The sequence below is a fragment of the Centrocercus urophasianus genome, unplaced genomic scaffold, assembly GCF_019232065.1.
Source record: "Centrocercus urophasianus isolate 14NV4802_14NV808 unplaced genomic scaffold, USGS_Curo_1.0 seq_13, whole genome shotgun sequence".
In the NCBI taxonomy this organism is placed as follows: Eukaryota; Metazoa; Chordata; class Aves; order Galliformes; family Phasianidae; genus Centrocercus; species Centrocercus urophasianus.
This window is the reverse complement of record NW_024884475.1, coordinates 46627320-46645653: the sequence shown is the minus strand read 5'-3', so window position 1 is coordinate 46645653 and position 18334 is coordinate 46627320. Positions and strand designations below refer to the sequence as shown.

The 18334-nt window shown below is 38.9% G+C and overlaps 1 protein-coding gene across 1 annotated transcript in view; it reads left to right on the top strand.

Moving 5' to 3' along the window:
- Positions 1-18334, top strand: part of GALNTL6 (polypeptide N-acetylgalactosaminyltransferase like 6) — a 416272-nt gene that overhangs the window by 332040 nt on the left and 65898 nt on the right. Inside the window, exons 5-6 of the mRNA XM_042812502.1 lie at positions 4459-4644; positions 9350-9533. Of these exons, the coding sequence (XP_042668436.1) occupies positions 4459-4644; positions 9350-9533 (370 nt within the window). The remainder of the gene's footprint in view (positions 1-4458; positions 4645-9349; positions 9534-18334) is intronic.

The window sequence follows — 18334 nt, the reverse complement described above, 5'->3', positions numbered from 1 at the left end:
TGTGAGATTGCCAGGTATTGTATTCACTGAAGCATCCCTGGCTCTTCTAGTAGGTAGCTGACTCTTAAGCCAGCTGCTGACTGCTACATGACCATTAAATAGAGTTTCATGTAAATTGAGTAATGCAAGAGTAACTGGTAAATAGCTGAACAGGAAGGATATGTTTTTAAAATTTCTCTACACAAAATAAAATGCCACTTTTTTTTTTATGGCTGATTACCACTAGGGGTCAGGACTGACACCAATGCTCTTTAATGTCTTTAACAGTGACGTCAGCGGTGGGATGAAGTACGCCCTCAGGAAGTTCACAGATGACACCAATCTGTGTGCTGTGGCCACAGGGGATGTCATCCAGAGAGACCTAGACAGACTGAGCAGTGGGCCCAGGGGAACCTCATGCAACAAAGCCAAGTTGCAAGGTCTTGCACCTGGGTGGTGGCAATCCCTACTGTCAGTGCAAGCCGAGGGATGAAAGGATAGATTACAGCCCTGCCAGAAAGGATCTGGTGTACTGGTAGATAGCAAGCTGAGCATGAGCCAGCAGCGTGCTGGCCAGAAAGCCAATTGTATCCTGGGCTGCATCAAAAGAAGCATGGACAGCAGGTTGAGAGAGGTGATCCTGCTCCTCTACTCTGTGCTGATACCTCACCTGGAGAACTGCATCCAGATGCTTCAAGGAGACCTAAGAGTGGTATTTCAGTATCTGAAAGGGGGCTGTAGAGAAAAAAGAGGACAGGCTCTTGAGCAGGTTCTTTGGTGACAGAGCAAGGGGAAATGGTTTCAAATTAAAAGAAGAGAGATTTAGGTTGGACATAAGGAAAAGGCTTCTACAGTGAGGGTGGTGAGGCAGTGGCACAGGTTGCTCAGTGATGTGGTAGAAGTCCCCATCCCTGGAGACATTCAAGGTCAGGCTGAATGAGGCTCTGGAGCTGCAGGGGAGTTGGACTAAATGGCCTTTAAGTGTCCCTTCCAACCCTAAGGATTCTGTGGTTCTACTCGCCTACTGCTACTGGCTGTTATTCTGTGTTTGTTTATGGTGTCAGAGACTGGTAAGATTAGAACTAGATAGTGACACAATACATTGCAAGGGAAAATACAGTGTGAGAGTTCTTTCATATTAGGTTTAAAAATATATTTATCATTACTTGTATGTCCAAAAGGGACATTTTTTCTCCACTGTAAGATGTGTTCATTCTCGAAACAGAGAATGTTACTGTTGGCTATTGAACTTAAATACTTCATATTTTTCCAAAATAACTTGCCCAAATTTCCTTCTTGACCAAATCTCATAGCTAAAAATAGATAAGATACTGTAATAGGCATATCTTTCTGTTGTGATTTATTGTTAGAATATTATTAGTGTCATTGTTTTAACACATGTAGATACTTTATCTAGGTCTTACCTCTAATAATGTATATACTTCCCTTTGTGCATAGACATGATCTTTTTTTCAAGGTCACTTGTCTATGCTTTATCAAAACTAATTCTTCGTTTTGTTTTTGTCCTGATTACTTCCAAATATGTCTAAATGAGAATGTATTTAAAAGTCAGCATGAGTAAGATATGAATTTTTGTTTTTATACTTCAGCTAATTTATGGGTTTTTCTTTGAACCATAATACAAAAAAAAAAAAAAAACAAAAAAAAAAACACAGTTATGGGACTGAGTAGATGAAAACAACGTTGGTACGTGTGATTTTGATTTCAGAAGATGTGCTAGGTGTTTTAATGCCATTCTTCACAAACCAAATGGCGTTCTGTCTGAAATGTGTGAATAGATATTCGAAGGAAAGGAAGGAAGATGGTGTTTGCTGTACAGAATTTTGACTATTATTTCAACGAAATAGAAAATAAAAAAATTAGAAATAATAAAAGCGTGGGAGGCCACTCTTCCAGAGTTTGCAAGGAATCAGTGAAGGAAGATTATGAACGATCATTGATTTCATGGAGTTTGTCACTAGTTGTGTCTGAGCTCAACCAAATCATATTACAAATCAAATTTGTATTATTAGTCTCTATTCTGTTTAATTTTGCATGATATAGCAGTGTGGATGGAACTTCAGACTTGTGGATGGAAAAGATCAGAGGGGAGGGTTTACATGACCTTAGGTACTACAGAAATTTGCACGGTGTCTCAGGAGTAAAAGAAGACATGGTATCTAAGAGATGAGATTTGATCTTTGGAAATATGTAATATCCTGTCAATTTAAAACTGTTTCGTTTTTCATGGCCATAAAACGATGCAATTAAGAACAAGTTGGATGTGGCTTTGGGCAGTCTGGTCTGATGGTTGGTGAGCCTGCACGTAGCAGAGGGTTGAAACTCGACCCAGGCCATTCTGTGATTCTGTGATTGACAGCCCTAACAGTCTATCTTGTATTTCCTGTAAGGACTCTTTGTATCTTTGTTTTTAAGGTCTATTTCCCTTCTTCTGTATTCCTGCACTATGGGAATAGCCTCAGTGGAGCTCATAAAAACAGGAAAACAGGTCGATAAATACACGCTTTAGGCAATCCTGTACACGGGCACAAAATGATCTAAAACCTGATTTAACCTCAGGCCAGTCATGATACTGAATAGCTGGTACCTATAATGAGTCTGAGTGGCATGCAGCCCTTGTCATGTACATGTGGTTGGGCAGATAGAGATTATCATTCAAAGACACAGTACAACTGTTGTCATCATTACTGCTGCAGGATTGTGTTGGCTTTTATTGAGAAATGTAGGTAGCAAATTAGGATGAAAAAAAGGGATACCTCTTTTCAAAATGAAAACCTGGGAATTCTCCATTCAGCCATACTGTAGGAGTCAAAACCATTTGATTTTTATTTGAATGTCATTCCTTATTTTTTGTCTACTACCTGGCCTCATCATATTTCTCAGTTTTTTCACGATGACCCCAGGAGACTTACCACACTTCTGTTTACTGCTTGATCTAATACTTCTCATGGGAACCACTGTCATGACTTGCAGGCCTCCAAAGCCTTTCCAAAGTTGAGTTTCTCCCTTCCAATGCCCCAACTGTCTGTAATCCTTGCAAGCTGCTTTTGTCAAGTCTCAGACCTCTCCCTCATCAGTGTCAGCGTGCAACAAGATAAATCCATTAAGAAATATTCTATGCAATGCTGCCCTACTAAACACATATAAATTGTCTGTGCTGCTTCAGGTTTGCTAGCAATTCATTGACAATTCAATGTTTTCTACTACTTCTTATTCCACAGGTACATTTAGAAAGTCTTGCATGTTGATCAGCTAGGAAGTAAGGGGCGGAGACAAAAGGAGGTGTATGTGCAGGAAGCTGTTTCTGTGGAGCTTAATTTTATTTGAACGCAATATCCTGTATTCTCTGAGCTGTGTCTTGTTTGCTTGTTTCCTTTAAATCTATGCATACATACACTTGAGGGCATTGCTAAAGTACTTTCTAGTAGTCTGTAACAAACTTATTGCAATCAGTTGTGATGTAAGGTCTGGATCAAGGCCTGTACTGACCATACAAGTCCAAAGAATAGAGAGCTGATACAAGAGGCAATCGTAACGTAGCAAAGTTGTCTCAGTGAGATTTAGCTTACAACTCCTAGTATCACTTACTGTGGCATCTTGCCATGTTATTGATATTGGAGACCAACCTTTTTTCTCCCTCTTTCCTTGCCAAGAGAAGTTATCAAATTCTTGCAAAGCAATGAATCTGAGAAGCTGAGGTGTTGCATCAAAGTCAAAAGATCAGTGTATCTGTTGCAGATGCATTTAGGAAGAGCTAAAAATTTAAGGTCTGATTTCTTTGGTGGTAGTTGGTTTTGGTTTTTGTGGTTTCAGTGTGTGTTTTCACTTAAAATAGAGAAGGTTCCCTAAAGTGCTGTTTTGTGACACAAGCAAAGCCAGATTATGCAGATAAGAAATATATCGACTGCTGTACATTTGGAGCCTAATTTTATTAGCTGCCCATTTACTTCATGCAGGTATCCAACTTTTAAGATCTTCATGTCTGTTTCCCTCCCCATTAATAAAACAATCTAATTGTGCTAGTTTAGTGCTTACTTTTTAAAAATAGCTTTCTATGTTCATTTCTTGATAATAGTACTTAGTTGATAATAGCAAGTCCACTTGGAACAGACACTTTCTGTAAAACAGTATGCCAGAATTTTTGTGTGGCCTTGGGCTGTGGGAACCAGAGGATGCATGAATATCCTGCAGTTGTTTTGGTCATGAATATATAGCAGATGGCAGGTTGCCAGTAGCAACTGCAGCAAAAGGTCCAGAGAGTCAGTGTCTTCCTCTGGGTGATAAAACACAGCATTTGCACTTTCTGAACCGTCTCAGAGAGGATTTGTGGCAGATTTTGGAGGTCTTGAAAAAACAAGAGATGGAAATGGATAAGCTTGCAGGTTGTATGCCAACCTGTCCTTCTGTTGGCTCCTCCAGTCTTGGCACAACTGACGCTTTTTTTGCCCTTCTTTCTAGAACATTTAAAAGAGAAGCTGGAGGAATACATGGTCCGTTTTGCCAAAGTGAGGATTGTACGTACCAAGAAACGAGAAGGGCTCATTCGGACCAGACTGTTAGGAGCCTCGCTGGCTAGAGGAGAAGTCTTGACATTTCTGGATTCCCATTGCGAAGTCAACGTGAATTGGCTGCCTCCCCTGCTTAGTAAGTGTCTGAGTTTTCATCAGCCATTAAAAGTAGAGCGTATAGCACAGTTTAAGCAATCCAGGCCACAGCTCACCATAAGGACATAAAATGTGCAGAAGCATTTGGAGCTGCAGTGCAGTGTCTGAAGAAGCAATATGAGAGAGAACTCAGAAAAACCTGAGCAGCTCTAATTTATGTTTTGGCTTTTTTTTTGCAACCAAAGAACTAGTGAGATTTAGAAGTGACACTTTGGCCTATCAGAGTTACATTAGAGTTACATTTTATTGTGTTATTACTACTACTAAATAGACTACTAAATCTAGTATTGTGCTGTGCCTTTACCATACACCTGAAAACTTTTGTTATGCATTTTTCATACTCCTTCCTAGGCTTCTACATTCCATTAAAATAGCTTTCACCGCAAATGTATCTAGGACTTCAGAGTTAAATCCAATAACAACACATTCACAATAGAAAGCTCAGAGAGAATGATTAGCTATTGACTGCTTTGCTGGATTCCAGCTGCACCCAGCAAAGCTCCATTAGTCAAAGAAATGGAAAGAATCAATTGTTGTAGTCTAGGATTTCACTTAGGAAACAATGTTCCCTCTTCTGCCCTCCTGATTACATGCGAAGTTTATGAAAATGAGTGCTTTCTGCTAGCAAAGCTAAATAAAACTTCTGAATTTGTTATTAAGGAAATTTATATTAATTACAAGAATATGTCATAATGGTATGACAGGAAAGCGTTTCATCACCTAATGGTTATTGTTTCTTGAATCTTGTTTGTAGGCCATACGATAAGCCAATAAACATTTACAGCCAAGGAGAGGCATTGTTCTGCTAATGAGCAATCACTTGAAACCAAAAAACAGAAATATTAACTGTTTTTCTTCAGATCAGTAGAAGGATAATTTCAAAATTCCAAATTTACATCATTCCTAGCTTCCATATCAATTTACACTCTCTCCGTTTGTTACCATACCGCCCGTAGTCACAAGATCAGTGTTTTTAGCAGTAACTTCGCTGTCTTCATGTAAAGCCCAAATGGCATAAAGGAGCAGAGAGAAATGTGAGTTTCAATGCTCCTTCCACAGGCAGCCCTGACAGATAGCCGTCCAACACCCTGCAGTGCACATATGCTTCCTTTACCTTCTGATTTTTCCCCAAAGTGCACAGTACATCACTACTAATGTAAAAAAAAAAAATCAGGAAGATTGTCGCTCTTGTCTGCTGAAATCTTTTGCTAAGTTGTTGCAGATGATATTTAACCCTTGTATTTTGCTAGCTTAGATGTGGGAAAATTGCAAATTGCAAAAACAGTTCCTTTTCCTGTTTTCTTGTGTAAAGCAAAGATACATCTAGCTGGGTTTCACCAAATAAATAATGCTAAACAGAACGGCCACAAAGAATTCATAATAGCAACTAGGTTCACAGGGATGTTGCACTGATGATCTCAATCCTCAACCTTGAGATAGAAAAGTGAAAAGATGATAGAAGGGGATCAAGACCCTGTTCTATCCAATTCTCAAGTGCAACAGCATCTTTCTCAGTCTGCTTTCAGGGGAAATACCCTTAGCAAACCAGACAGAGGATCTGGGAAGTAATCTAGTGGAACACAGGAGCCCATGTGCAGTAGGCTTGATTTTGAAGAAAAGAATACAAGCTTTACATGAGGGAGGGCAAATAGTGGATGAACACTCAATGTAAGAACGCCTTATACCCTCTTCACCCAAAGGGAAGAGGAGATTTTCTCAGAACCATTAGATGGTTAGGAACTAATAATAGTAAAGCTGATAAATATAGATAGATATTTGCAAGTGTTTACCTAAAGATTTGTGTTGTGATTCATACAGCACTGCATTTGAATTCATGTTGTTCAAGGAAACCAGAACAGAAGCTGCCCTATTTTAACTGTAATTTTCATCCGTTGAGCATAGTGGAAAGTGCTCAAAAAGAGCCCATTTCAATTCCATGCTGGAGTGAAGATTGCCAGTCTTCACTGAGAGAGGCAATAACTTGTACTGCTCCACAGTAGTGGCAGTTCTTCTCAAAGTCAGTCCTTGCATGATAAAAGACAGAAGGAAAAAGAAAAAGAAAAAAAAAATCACTTAAAGACAGTTCTCAAAGTTATTTAGGCATCTGGCTTACATTTTTAGAATTGACTATCACTTTTTAGACCATAGGAAGACTGAGTTGCTTCAGTACTTGTAAGATATCAAAATAACTCAATGATAGGTATTTTCTGTGGGGAAAAAAATATATTCATTTCAGTTACAGCCCTTATTTTTTTCTTAAAATGGCTGCAAAATGGCTTTTCTTTACTTTTCTAAGCTTTATTTAGTTTATTTGGCTAGCTTAAATGGCATTCTAAACTGAGATCAGCCACTCCAAGACTGAGATCGCAGGGAGTTTTGCCTGCTGGTCACTAAGCAGGCAGCTGTAGCCATGTAAAAATGCTGGCAAACACAGCTGGTTGGTATCACTTCTCAGTAGTGTGAAGTCAGCTGAAGGAGAACTGTAATTTGGACTCCAGCTGCTGTAGTTGAGTCCAGTGTAGTGCAAAAATCAGTTGTCATGTGCTTGAAGTAAGAAACTGAGGGGCAAACCAGCTGCAAGATGCAAGCATGTCTTATGTTAGGAGTAGTTGGGATAGAGAGCAGTTGGTGGCAAAGGCAGCAGCATGTTTACATCTGTAAAGCTATGATACCAGTACTCTCGGGGAACATAAGCTTGCCCCTACAGCACTTTTATCTGTGTCCTGAATTCATATTAAGGCTACGTTTAAGCCTTTAAAGCCTGTATGTAAAATTCATTATTTCAGGCATACTGGAAGAAACACTAAGGCTGAAAGTTTGATTACTTTGCCTTTTGGTGTGCACTGGTATGTAATTTAACATCCTACTTTCCTCAAATGTCCAGATTTTGCTGTGGTTCCTCATTGATCAGGCATGTTAGCACCATCCTACTTGCAAAAGTCTTGCAGACTTGTAGGGAGAAAGATGGGGTTTGAATTGGAGCACTGCTCAAACTGTTGTATCACTGGCTGTCTTTGCTTGTTTCCAATCCTTCAACCTATTTAAAGACAGCAACTCTTAAAGGGAAAGATGTGTATGCATTATGATCTACCTTTGACCCACACCAGCCAAATCAACCCCGTTTAATTTCTCACTTCCAATCTGTTCACAAAGCAAGGATCAGAGATAGATTATCATAAGCCCTGTAATTATTAGCAGGACCATCACAGGAAAGAGATTATATAAAAATGACCTTACATGATGATTACAGATAGCACTACATAGTATATCAGTGAATGTAATTATATTTGGCAGTTGCAACAGTAATGCAGCCATTATCTCTCAGAAGAGTTTCCTAGAATATTGTGAGAGCAGCACTTTAAATTTATTTCGCTGTTCAAGATTTAGGATGTAAATCTCCCAGGTATAGCAATTTCTCACTAGCAGTCAGTGCTGTTTCCCCATTTGGACAGTCTCTTAATAATAATTGAGAATAAATATATAAGCAACAAAAGTTTTGCTAAAACATACATATATATATATATATATATATATAAAATTTTCATTTCAGTCCTTCATAAACAGGGAAACAAGGTCCACATTGGTAATAATCATGCTAATATTTCTTGCCTTAGTACCTAAGTGTTCATTATACATTCCTCCCTCTGATATTTGGGGGCTTTTCTAGGATATTTCCAAGCACTAGTGAAATCTAATTCTTATTAAAAAAAAAATCACGTAGGCTTAGAAAATGTATTACATTTTGTAGAGAAACTAGGATATCATTTGGAGAAAAAGCTTTACTACAGTTACAATGTTGAGACCTTGTTTTTTCAAGGTTTCATGGATAATTTTTCTGCTGCTCTTTAATTCAAGTGCAGCTACAAAGTTTTCGTGTACTTCCTCACTTCAAAACATGATTCTTCTGCCTAATTCTTGCAGTTGGCATATCTTCTTTCCTTTTATTTCTTTTCTGGGAAGCTCTAAGGGATTAAGCAGTAGGATTCTCCAAAGGCAGACTCAGGCCCACACTGCTTTTATATTAGAGACGGGAATTTGATTTAGTCTCAAAGCTTCATTTTTTTTTTTTAAGTCAACTGAAACCCCCTTCTTTATAAAACAGGTGAGTAAGAATAATGCTCTAAGGCTTTCTCTGTACTGCCAAGAAAGGCACAAAAAGGACTGCAGCCCTATTTTGTTCCTTGTGTTGGAATTTGCCTTTAATTTTAGCTTTTGATCTCGGAGCTGATGTTCACCAGTGCTACAGAGCAGGGGCTGAATGGTTGCAAAGTCTGAGATTTGCATTTGGGAACATGAATCTCTTTCACAGGAGCCTGCCATATACACTCCCCACAGCTGAAGGAGTATTTTTACATTTTGCTCGCTGGCTTGTTGCATAGCTGACAGATTGGGGACAGCTTAGAGTAGCAAAGTGACAGAGATACAGATGACTGGACTCCTGTGGGTCTCTGAGGGATATGCCTCCCTTTAAAGAACTGTAAATGCTTCTAATCATTGCCCAACTGCATTAAGTCCTCTTAGACAAAGGCTTGATACAGATTTGAAAAATGAAATGTTTTGGGGGCCACAGGAAACGAAGCAACCGATCTTCAAACATCAAAAAACCTGTGGGATTCGCTTTGCAGTAATATGACAGATGGCTTGACTAGACATGCCATTTCCTATTTTCTACTTTCATTTTTCAGACCAGATTGCACTAAACCACAAAACCATCGTGTGTCCTATGATCGATGTCATTGACCACAATCATTTTGGCTACGAGGCACAGGCAGGGGATGCCATGCGAGGAGCTTTTGACTGGGAAATGTACTACAAAAGAATCCCGATTCCTCCTGAGCTCCAGAGAGCTGATCCCAGCGACCCCTTTGAGTAAGTAGCAATAAAGGGGAGAGTGGGAAAATGAAGCAAAACTAGCAAAGAAGGTGACTGCGATAAAAGAAGCCAGGCCCAGGAATTTCCATGCAGGCTGCATCGTAGTAATTAAAGGTAGTAGAAGCAAGCAGCTATGAACTTCAAACTGGCAAAAAGATCAGGGCAACAAGTTGTCAAATTCACAAGCTGTGCTCAGTAACACTTCCTGATCTTTTCTGGCCTGGTGGCTGTGTGAAAAAGAAACAGACACATAGTTAAGAGAAAGTATTGGCATTGGGAAAGCAAAGAACGTGACTACAGCAATTCTCTCTACTCCGCAGACTGCTTTCTGAACAAATTTTAGTTGTGTTTTCTTTGCTGAGGGTTGTTACAGTACATGCATTAATCACTGTGTCCACATTTGTGGCAGCAAATGCTTTGTTTATGATTGGTGATATTGCTATTGTGTGTGTGTTGCTGTAATTTTAACACAGGGCTGTCAAACCTGAACAGTGTCAAGCTGATTTGTATATAATTCTTGATAAGACAGCCTCTAATACCAATATTACATAGATCTGCTCATTCAAAGGAATGACTGTCTGCTCTTCATAAAATTGTATTTTTAATTTTTTTTTTTCTTTTTATTCTCATGTAAGGTTCAGCTGGGGTCAATCCTCACCAGCAAAGAGAGGTCAGGCAGCCAGACATGGTTCAGTGTGATAGAGTCCCCAAGTCTCTTATTCAGCATGCATCTCAGCAGGGCTGGCAGGCAGACTTGCTGTGATTCTCATTCCTGTCTGAAATGCCACACTGCAGATTTTGACAGGTTAGAAAGTCAGCATTTTCCCCTTCTCAACACAAAACCTGGAAGCAATAGCAACAGAAAATCAGTGTCTCTGGCCCAGACTCTGCACTATTTGAAATGAAAGGATGTGATTCTTGCAGAGCATGACCCTTGTATCCAGGGGTTGACCAGAATGTTGAAAAGAAGTAGGTAATTGCAGCATTCTGTGGCTTATTTTCATTGTTCTCGTTGTTACTTTTTACCTAGCAGTCCCCCATCCAGGCACATCAGTCTTCATCTTGCATTGGTTTAAGTGCTGATAAAGTACTTTCCTTCTCCTGGCAGTGTGGCAACTCTTCAACACAGATGCAGCAAATGCAATCACAGAATGATTCAGAGCAGCTAGATGCCCCACTGCTCTTCCACAGGTCTTCCTGGTCCTCTGACCAGCTGTGATTTCTTGCTGCTTTCTGAAAGTCACCTCATATATCCTATAATTTGGTTCAGCATTTGAAGTTTGTGTATAAGTAGAACTTAGCTGTTGCAACTAGAGAGTTGTTTATCAGCAGTTTCGCATGCTTACAGTTTGTCATATTCATCTCTCAAAAATGAGAGGGCTGAAGAGGAGATTCTTGAAAGAAGCTTTATAGAGCAGACAAGGCTTCACATGCACTGCAGAGCAGATGAGTCTATTTTGCATGAAGTGTTGTTGCTAGCATGGCAGCAGTCAGTGCCCACCTTGCCCTGCCTCCATATGTAGCGCACAAAGATAATGGCTTCGCAAAGAATATTTGATGTGTAAATCTCTTGTAATTTGAGTCACTGCCTCCCCCAAAAAAGCACGTCTTCCTCATTTCTAAATAAATCAAGGATTGCCTTCCTTTGTTTTCCCTATCACAGAATCCACATCAGAGGTGTGCAGGATGAAAAGCAGTCAGGCACAGGGACCCATTGTGTCCACCCCACATGTGGGAACAGAATTGAAGACCAGCTGAGCTAGGACAATCTGTTTGCTCAGACGTATGCATTGCCAAGAATGGCAAGGGTGGAAGTGTTTCTAATGATCAATATTTTTGCTTAGTTAAGAAATTGTTTTCTAATTGAAAGTCAGTGCTTTTCTCCTAGGGCCTTCTCTGTTGACACCTCGAGCATTTAATACTTTCCTTACGACAAATAACATAAATGTTGCAGAAGTCATGCTTAAATATCAGTAACTTAATTGACTGAGGCAGCTTATACAGAGTTAAAGAGGCAGAACTGTTTTCCTTTAGGTGCATACTCTAAAGCTAGAAATGGCTTCAGCAAGAACTGTGATTATTATGTGACTATTTTGTAAGCAGTAGGGGTGTGTATATATATATATATATTTAAGTTAAATATTGTTCTATTGGTATTCTAGTAGCTCTGTTTTTTGCTAACAGCATCAGACCTTAGTTGATCCTTAACGAAGTGGAAAATTGCCAAAGTTTTTAGTAAAATACCAGCAAATAATGGGTATGAGATCCAAAAATTGTGCGGCTCAGTTTTTCCCCTCACTTGAAATGCCAGCCTATGTTCAGCAGAAAAGGTCACATCAGCCTTAATGTACATAAAAACAGATCAAACTGCAGAAGACCCAAAATTAGTCATTGCATCAGCTCTATGATGTACTTTTTTTCCATCTGCATGTAATCAATATACTGCTTTAGTGGAGTTCAGCAGTGTTTGCAATTGGCCCAACAAACTGAAGTGTGTTCACGTAGGCTTTGCTGTGACAGTGTGGAGCTGACTGAATTCCAATACTAGCTGAGGTAGCATTTCTGGAAATAATTTTTTCCTTTAAATATATGTATCTTTTTCTATCCAGAGTCTCTGAACTCCTTGTTGATTTCCCTTTGTTGTATGTCGTGGAAGCAATGGACATTTTGTATAGCATTCAGCTGCCTTATTGCACTTACAGCCCATCACAGTTGACTGTAGTGATTTTTTCTCTTTTGATGCACATACAGATCTATGATACATTCTGAAGGGGACTTCATGTTGTTTCTCTCTGATGTATTTAGGGCTAGGGGCAGAGCAAATTGATTCTGCTGTATTGTGGGAAGCGGTCTTTGTAAGATAAATGTGAAATCATCACCATACCATGATGATGCTCAGTGACTTGATCCCAAGGTCCCTGATTGTTCAGCAAAACTTGAGATAACTTGTAAAATATTCGTCTGGTCTATAAATTGGGAGCAACAGAGATGTTTACCTCCTTAATGGCAAAGTTCATCGTGGCTTGTGATCTTTCATTGACTTGTTTCTCTGCCATGGTAGAGATTGGGGCGTAGCTCACAAGCTCTGGTGTTGCTGTTTCTCTTTCTGTGGTGGAAAACACGCACTGTCCTCTGGAGGAGTTTTCCCAACTCAAGCTGTTGCCACTTAAAATAATAGGGTAATCTTTTTACCATAATGGACTGCGATATAGAGCATATTAGTGTATGTGATCTACTAGCCTGTCTGGGCTAAAAGCTCTGTGGAAGTTTAAAGTAGGACTTTGCTCAAGCCTGTTGGGGATGACTGATCCTTATTTCCTGGCAGCACTTACGTAACATCAATTTACATTATCATGTATCCTGTCTGAAAGCAGGCAGAAGTGTCCTTTGTTGCCATCAACAACTGGACTAGAAATCATCAAAAATTCAGCTCAAAAATCTGTTTCAATAAAATCACGTAATGGAGATGACTAGTATAGGTTAGGATAGGAAAGGCTGCGCAGCTCCTCAGAGCAGTTTTGGTTGAGGTGTATCTTCACGATACAGTCTGGAGGGAGAGGTGTGAGCAAGACCTGACAACATTGCTATGGAACTGCAGCTTAGAATGGAGATGAGAGGAGTGTTCTGCCACTTGCTAAATACCAAAACTTCCAGCATCTGGAAAACTCCAAGCATGGAGTTTTGTTGTATGAATACTACTTGCTCTTGAATGGTTCCCTTCTATAATTCCCTGTTTGCATTCTGATGTAGAGGTGTCACCTCCGAACCTCCCAAAAGACAGAGCTGGAGAGTCACATAATTCTAGCTAAGGACCAGAAGAATAGTTTGGAAAAGTCTTTTAGCTGGTGAGTTAGAAGACTTTTTGTAACCTTTTCTGAGATTTGTGCTCTTTGTACTCTGTTTCCCTTCTATGAAATAGGAATAGAAAAGCCTCACTATGCCAAAGCTACATTTGGTACAAATGCAGCCAAGGCTGTAGGACTGAGGTTTCACAGTACTGTGTGGCATTCATTTAGTACGAATATACTTCTGCCATAAGATAGGCTGCCCAGAGAGTTTATGAAGTCTCCTCCTTATACTCTTTCCTGTGCAACCTACTATAGGAAACCTGCCATAGCAGGGGACTGATGGACTTGGTGATCCCCAGAGGTTCCTTCCAAGCCTTACAATTCTGTGATTCTAGTAAAATTCTGGATCTGCTCAGTGAATTAAAATAGGTAATTAGTGTATTGTTCTCTTGCCTAACAGACTGTCAGCCTTCAATATAAAACATGACTTTAATATGATCAGTTATGCGTTAGATTGCCTGGCACTTTCTGTTGATTTGCATTTTTACAATCATATTATTACTATGTAAGCTGTTGTCAGGCTGCTCTTTTATTTGGATTTATTATACTCTAGCTTAGAAATGTTCATTTTTCTGCAATTCCTTACTTTCAGTATTTATACATATTTTTAACAGCATGATGGTACAAAGAAACTCTTTGCATAGGCTGCATTTCAAATCTGACAAGTACTTTTACAATTTTATGATCATTTTCTGAAATTTAGAAAGATGATGAAGGATGAAGATTGCTGTTCTGTAGCTCCCAGTGCTTTATAGTGTGTGTCTTTTATGGCTGATTTCTGCCTGTAAACTTATTCACAAAACCTCTCAAAACCAGAAACAATCGTATTTTTTTCCTTTTCTTTTTTTTTTTTTTTGTTTTTTTTTTTGAGTATAATCTACTGTTTTGAACTGTGCTTCAGGAATATTTGATGCAAAGGCATTATTTTACAGGAAAGCAGTTGCCAGCCAGTATGTGTTTGTGCAATTTAGGGTCTTGATTTATTGTTTTGACAAGCAATGGTTTATAGAAGAAATGGTAGTGGAGATAACAATAGCTTTTACAAACTGCTGTCCAACTGTGACCCCATGAAAATTTCAGAATTCTCTATCAATGAAAAATGCTAACACTGACGCACAGCATTTATGAGTGAAGATATGAATATTCCATTGTTTTCTCCTGCCTTTGATACATTTTTTGTGTAGAGATTCTGGACAAGCAGTACATTTTCTCTGAAGGCCAGCCCAGAAGAGAGAGCTTTACAAAGAGCACTATCTTTTAGATTTAAAAAAAAATAAATCAAGTATAAAATCTGCTGCTGGGATGATTTTTCCAACCTCATAGGAGTCATTTGGGCAAATAGTTGATTCCTGCGTACTAACTGAATTGAGCTCATTCACGTTGGATGCACAACTTTTCACTTGAATGTTACTGGTGGCTCTTACCTCTCTAGATAAAAGGAACCAGATCTTGTCCATAAACTTGTTGTTGCTCTGCCAAAGTAGCTACACTTTTTCTACTTCTGTGAAAACTTATATTTCCAATTTTCTTTTATAATTGGATTTCATAATTAGTATAAAAGCATAAACATCTTGAATGCAATGTTTCTAGAGCTGTTAGCCTGCTACTTCCCACAAGTATTAACTTCAGAGCTTGATAGTCGATATGCCCATATGCTAGGGCAGATTCACAGAGTGGGTCATCAAAACTACCAGTAATTGGAAAACTAAGCAGTTTCTGGACATGAATTTAATATTTCTGCACATAAAAAAAGACTGGGATGGTGGCCAAGAAAATGGTAGAGATACATTGCTTAATGCATCTAGGTGAGCCATTTAAAGCTATCAATATGCTATTGATAGAGATTATTTGGTTTTCAAACTTATAAATTCATGCCTGAACAATTTTCAGTGATGAAAAAGAAGTCACCATTCTGAAATAGTTATTTGTATTTATAACTGCGCATTTTCAAGCCTTTTTCTCTACAACTTTCATTCAGAATTAGATGACACACGTTTTTACTAATAGACAGAAAAACATCCTCTTCCATTTTGTAGTGTTGGGATTGACTTCTGCATCCACTGCCATTTCAACTTGTTTGAGCTTGTTGGTTGTTGCTTTTTTAAAGAATGACTGTTGCTGTTTAGTTTATGTCCATGCTTCATCTGCTCCCAGAATGAGACTGAAACCAATTACTTTTTGTTAGACCCTTCTCTGTGCCAAACATCTTCCAAATTTGTGCTTAACGTGAGTTCTGTATTTGTTCACTGGCCTAAATTTACTACTATGGTCCAGCGTGGGCAGTTGGTGGGAGTTATTTTCCTCTTCTGCAAGATCTGCCAGGTGCTCCACAGTGTCATAGTACATAGAGGTGGTTGAGTCACCGTCCCTGGATGTGTTTAAAGACCTTTTGGATGTGGTGCTCAGGGGCATGATTTAGCGGAGGGTTGTTAGTTAGGGTAGGATGGTTAGGATGTGGTTGGACTCTGATCTATAAGGTCTTTCCCAACCTGAGCAATTCTATGATTCTGTGATTCTACTTTCCCCTGCAATGCCCATGGTTCTTTTTTCACAGCCCGCAGTGAATTAAGTCTGGTATAGAAACATATATACGTGCACGTGTACACCTGATTCTTTGTCTGTAGTGAATAATTCTCACTGTCTAGCTGTCTTGGCATTGGATCCCCTTAGCCCTGGAGATGAAGACACTTTTTTGTGTCCACTTTGAAGAACCTCAGCTGCTAATGCGTTATATGCTGGAAGCATGAGAAGAAGGGATTAGGAAGAATTGTCAGGAATCTCCTATCTCATCCCCTCAGCCTCGCCCATCTTTTCATAATATTTATCTTAGAGTAGCCTGGTCTTAAATCTCCAGCAATGCAGGGTCACACAGTTTATTATAGAGCCAGTGCTTCAGTACTCTTCTTATCATAATAGCTAACCTTGTCACAGCTTTAACCCTCTTCTGTTTTATCTTCAACAGTTCACACTGGGAGAACAACTTTTAAGTACTTGAGAACTGGTGTCAGATCAGTTGACTGTTCATTGTCAAGTAAAATATTTTTTCAGTCTCTCTTAATAAGTCATATTTTCTAGATTGCTGAGGATTATCTTTGCCTTTCTATGGACTCTTTTCCATGTATTTCCTATTGCTATTTCCTGTGAGCAGTACTGACAGCACATACTGCAACAGCCAAAGCCTTATCGTTTTCTAGTAGTGCAGATGAGCAACTTTATCTGTCTCAGAGGTTGCATTCCTATTTATGTTTCCTTGATGTTGTTAATTCATACCAGGCTTATTTTCTGGTATGATCTCTGCACATTTTTTTGGCAGAAACTGGTATGTAGCCAAGTTTTCATCCATCTTTTTTTTTTTGTTAATTCAAATATTACCTGACATCAAGACATCAATTGCCATATCTCATTCAAGTGTCATGGCCAAAAAAGCGATGTGTCTTTGTTATCTGTAGTTCAGTGTGATACTTGGTACTTAAGTGTGTTTCTTCACTTCTCCAGCTTGCCAGGTGTTTCAATTCTGGTTAATCTTCAGATTAGTTTAAAACCTACTGTAGTGTTATTTGTGCTTTATTTGAAGTTCATGCGACTGAGAAACTCCATTCTAAATTCAGATTGTAAGAACGAGAGAATTCAAGATATATGATGTGTTTAGCTTTTGGTAGTGCATCCAGAGTTCTTCCATTTCCTCAGACAAAAATGGAGCATGTACCACTTCTGTGACTCCGGAAAACTTGTTCAACTCAGAAGCCATGCTTTGTGCTGGGTAAACTTTTATAAATCATCTTGATATTCTGGTAAAAATTAGTGATCTTTATACATATGTCTTAAAACTCAGATCCTCTGAGCGCCGGATGTTTCATGTACACTCCTCTGAAAGCTCTAGATGGTATGAATTTACAACACAGTTTCAGCTTGCTCTTCTGCTTTCTTTGCAGACCAGAGACCAGCGTCTAGAACCTCGTGGTCACAAATTCCAAACAAGTACAGTTAGACAAAAAGCCCCACATAAGTTTGCTGAGTAGGTTTGCTGAATGCAAGTTTTTAATGAAACATTGAACTGCATCAGATGCAAGGCAGTCTTTTGCAGTTATACTCTCAGAATAATTTCCTCTTTGATACTGGGTTATAGGTGATTGAATTTTACTTATGGCTATTGGCTGTTTTTGTATCTCTCTGACAGCCATTATGTCTAGTATACATTGCTGTCATTTTTAACTCTACCAGTTATCTGTGAATTGATCATTTATTTAACATTCAACTGAGGAAAAGAGAGTTAATGCAAATTTTGAATAAGTATCATGAAAGTTCAGTACAGGTATTGACATAATGAGGATCTTACAAATAAAACAAGCAAGATCACGTTCTGAATCATCCCCAGACATTCTAGCATTTGTTTTCTGTTCATTTAAGTAACCAAAATATGTTTTTCTTCTATCTGTAAGATCACATTTGCCAAGAGGCAAAAGCAAATGCCTCCAGCAGCCTATGAGACAAAAATTATGATAAGCACCCTAAGTTTTGATGTGGTAGTTTATTTATTAAATGCTGTGCATTTCTGTTGAGAGACAAGGAATAAATAAGGCTCAAAAGAACTGGCATTTGTTGTTCCATAAACCAGGAGCTAGCACCTAAGACCTCATGGGCACAAGTTCCAGAAAGTTGTTTGGAGCTGTATTTTCAATGCACTGTCTACAAATCAAGAGGTTTTCAAGAGGCGCCAATAGCTTTTACAGAAGACACCAAAGGAAAAGTGAAGTTACTGAGTTCTCACCCCGCAGGAAATGTTTCGGGTTCCTGGATTGCTTCTTTGCAATATGTTTTACTGCTTAGCCCATTTTGTGGTGATTCCTTTTGACAGAATAATGATTTAAGTAGCAAAACTTTTCAAAGCATAATCTTTGTTTGTTCCTGACTTGTTCAAAGGGCATTCAGGTAAGAACAGTCTTTTGATAT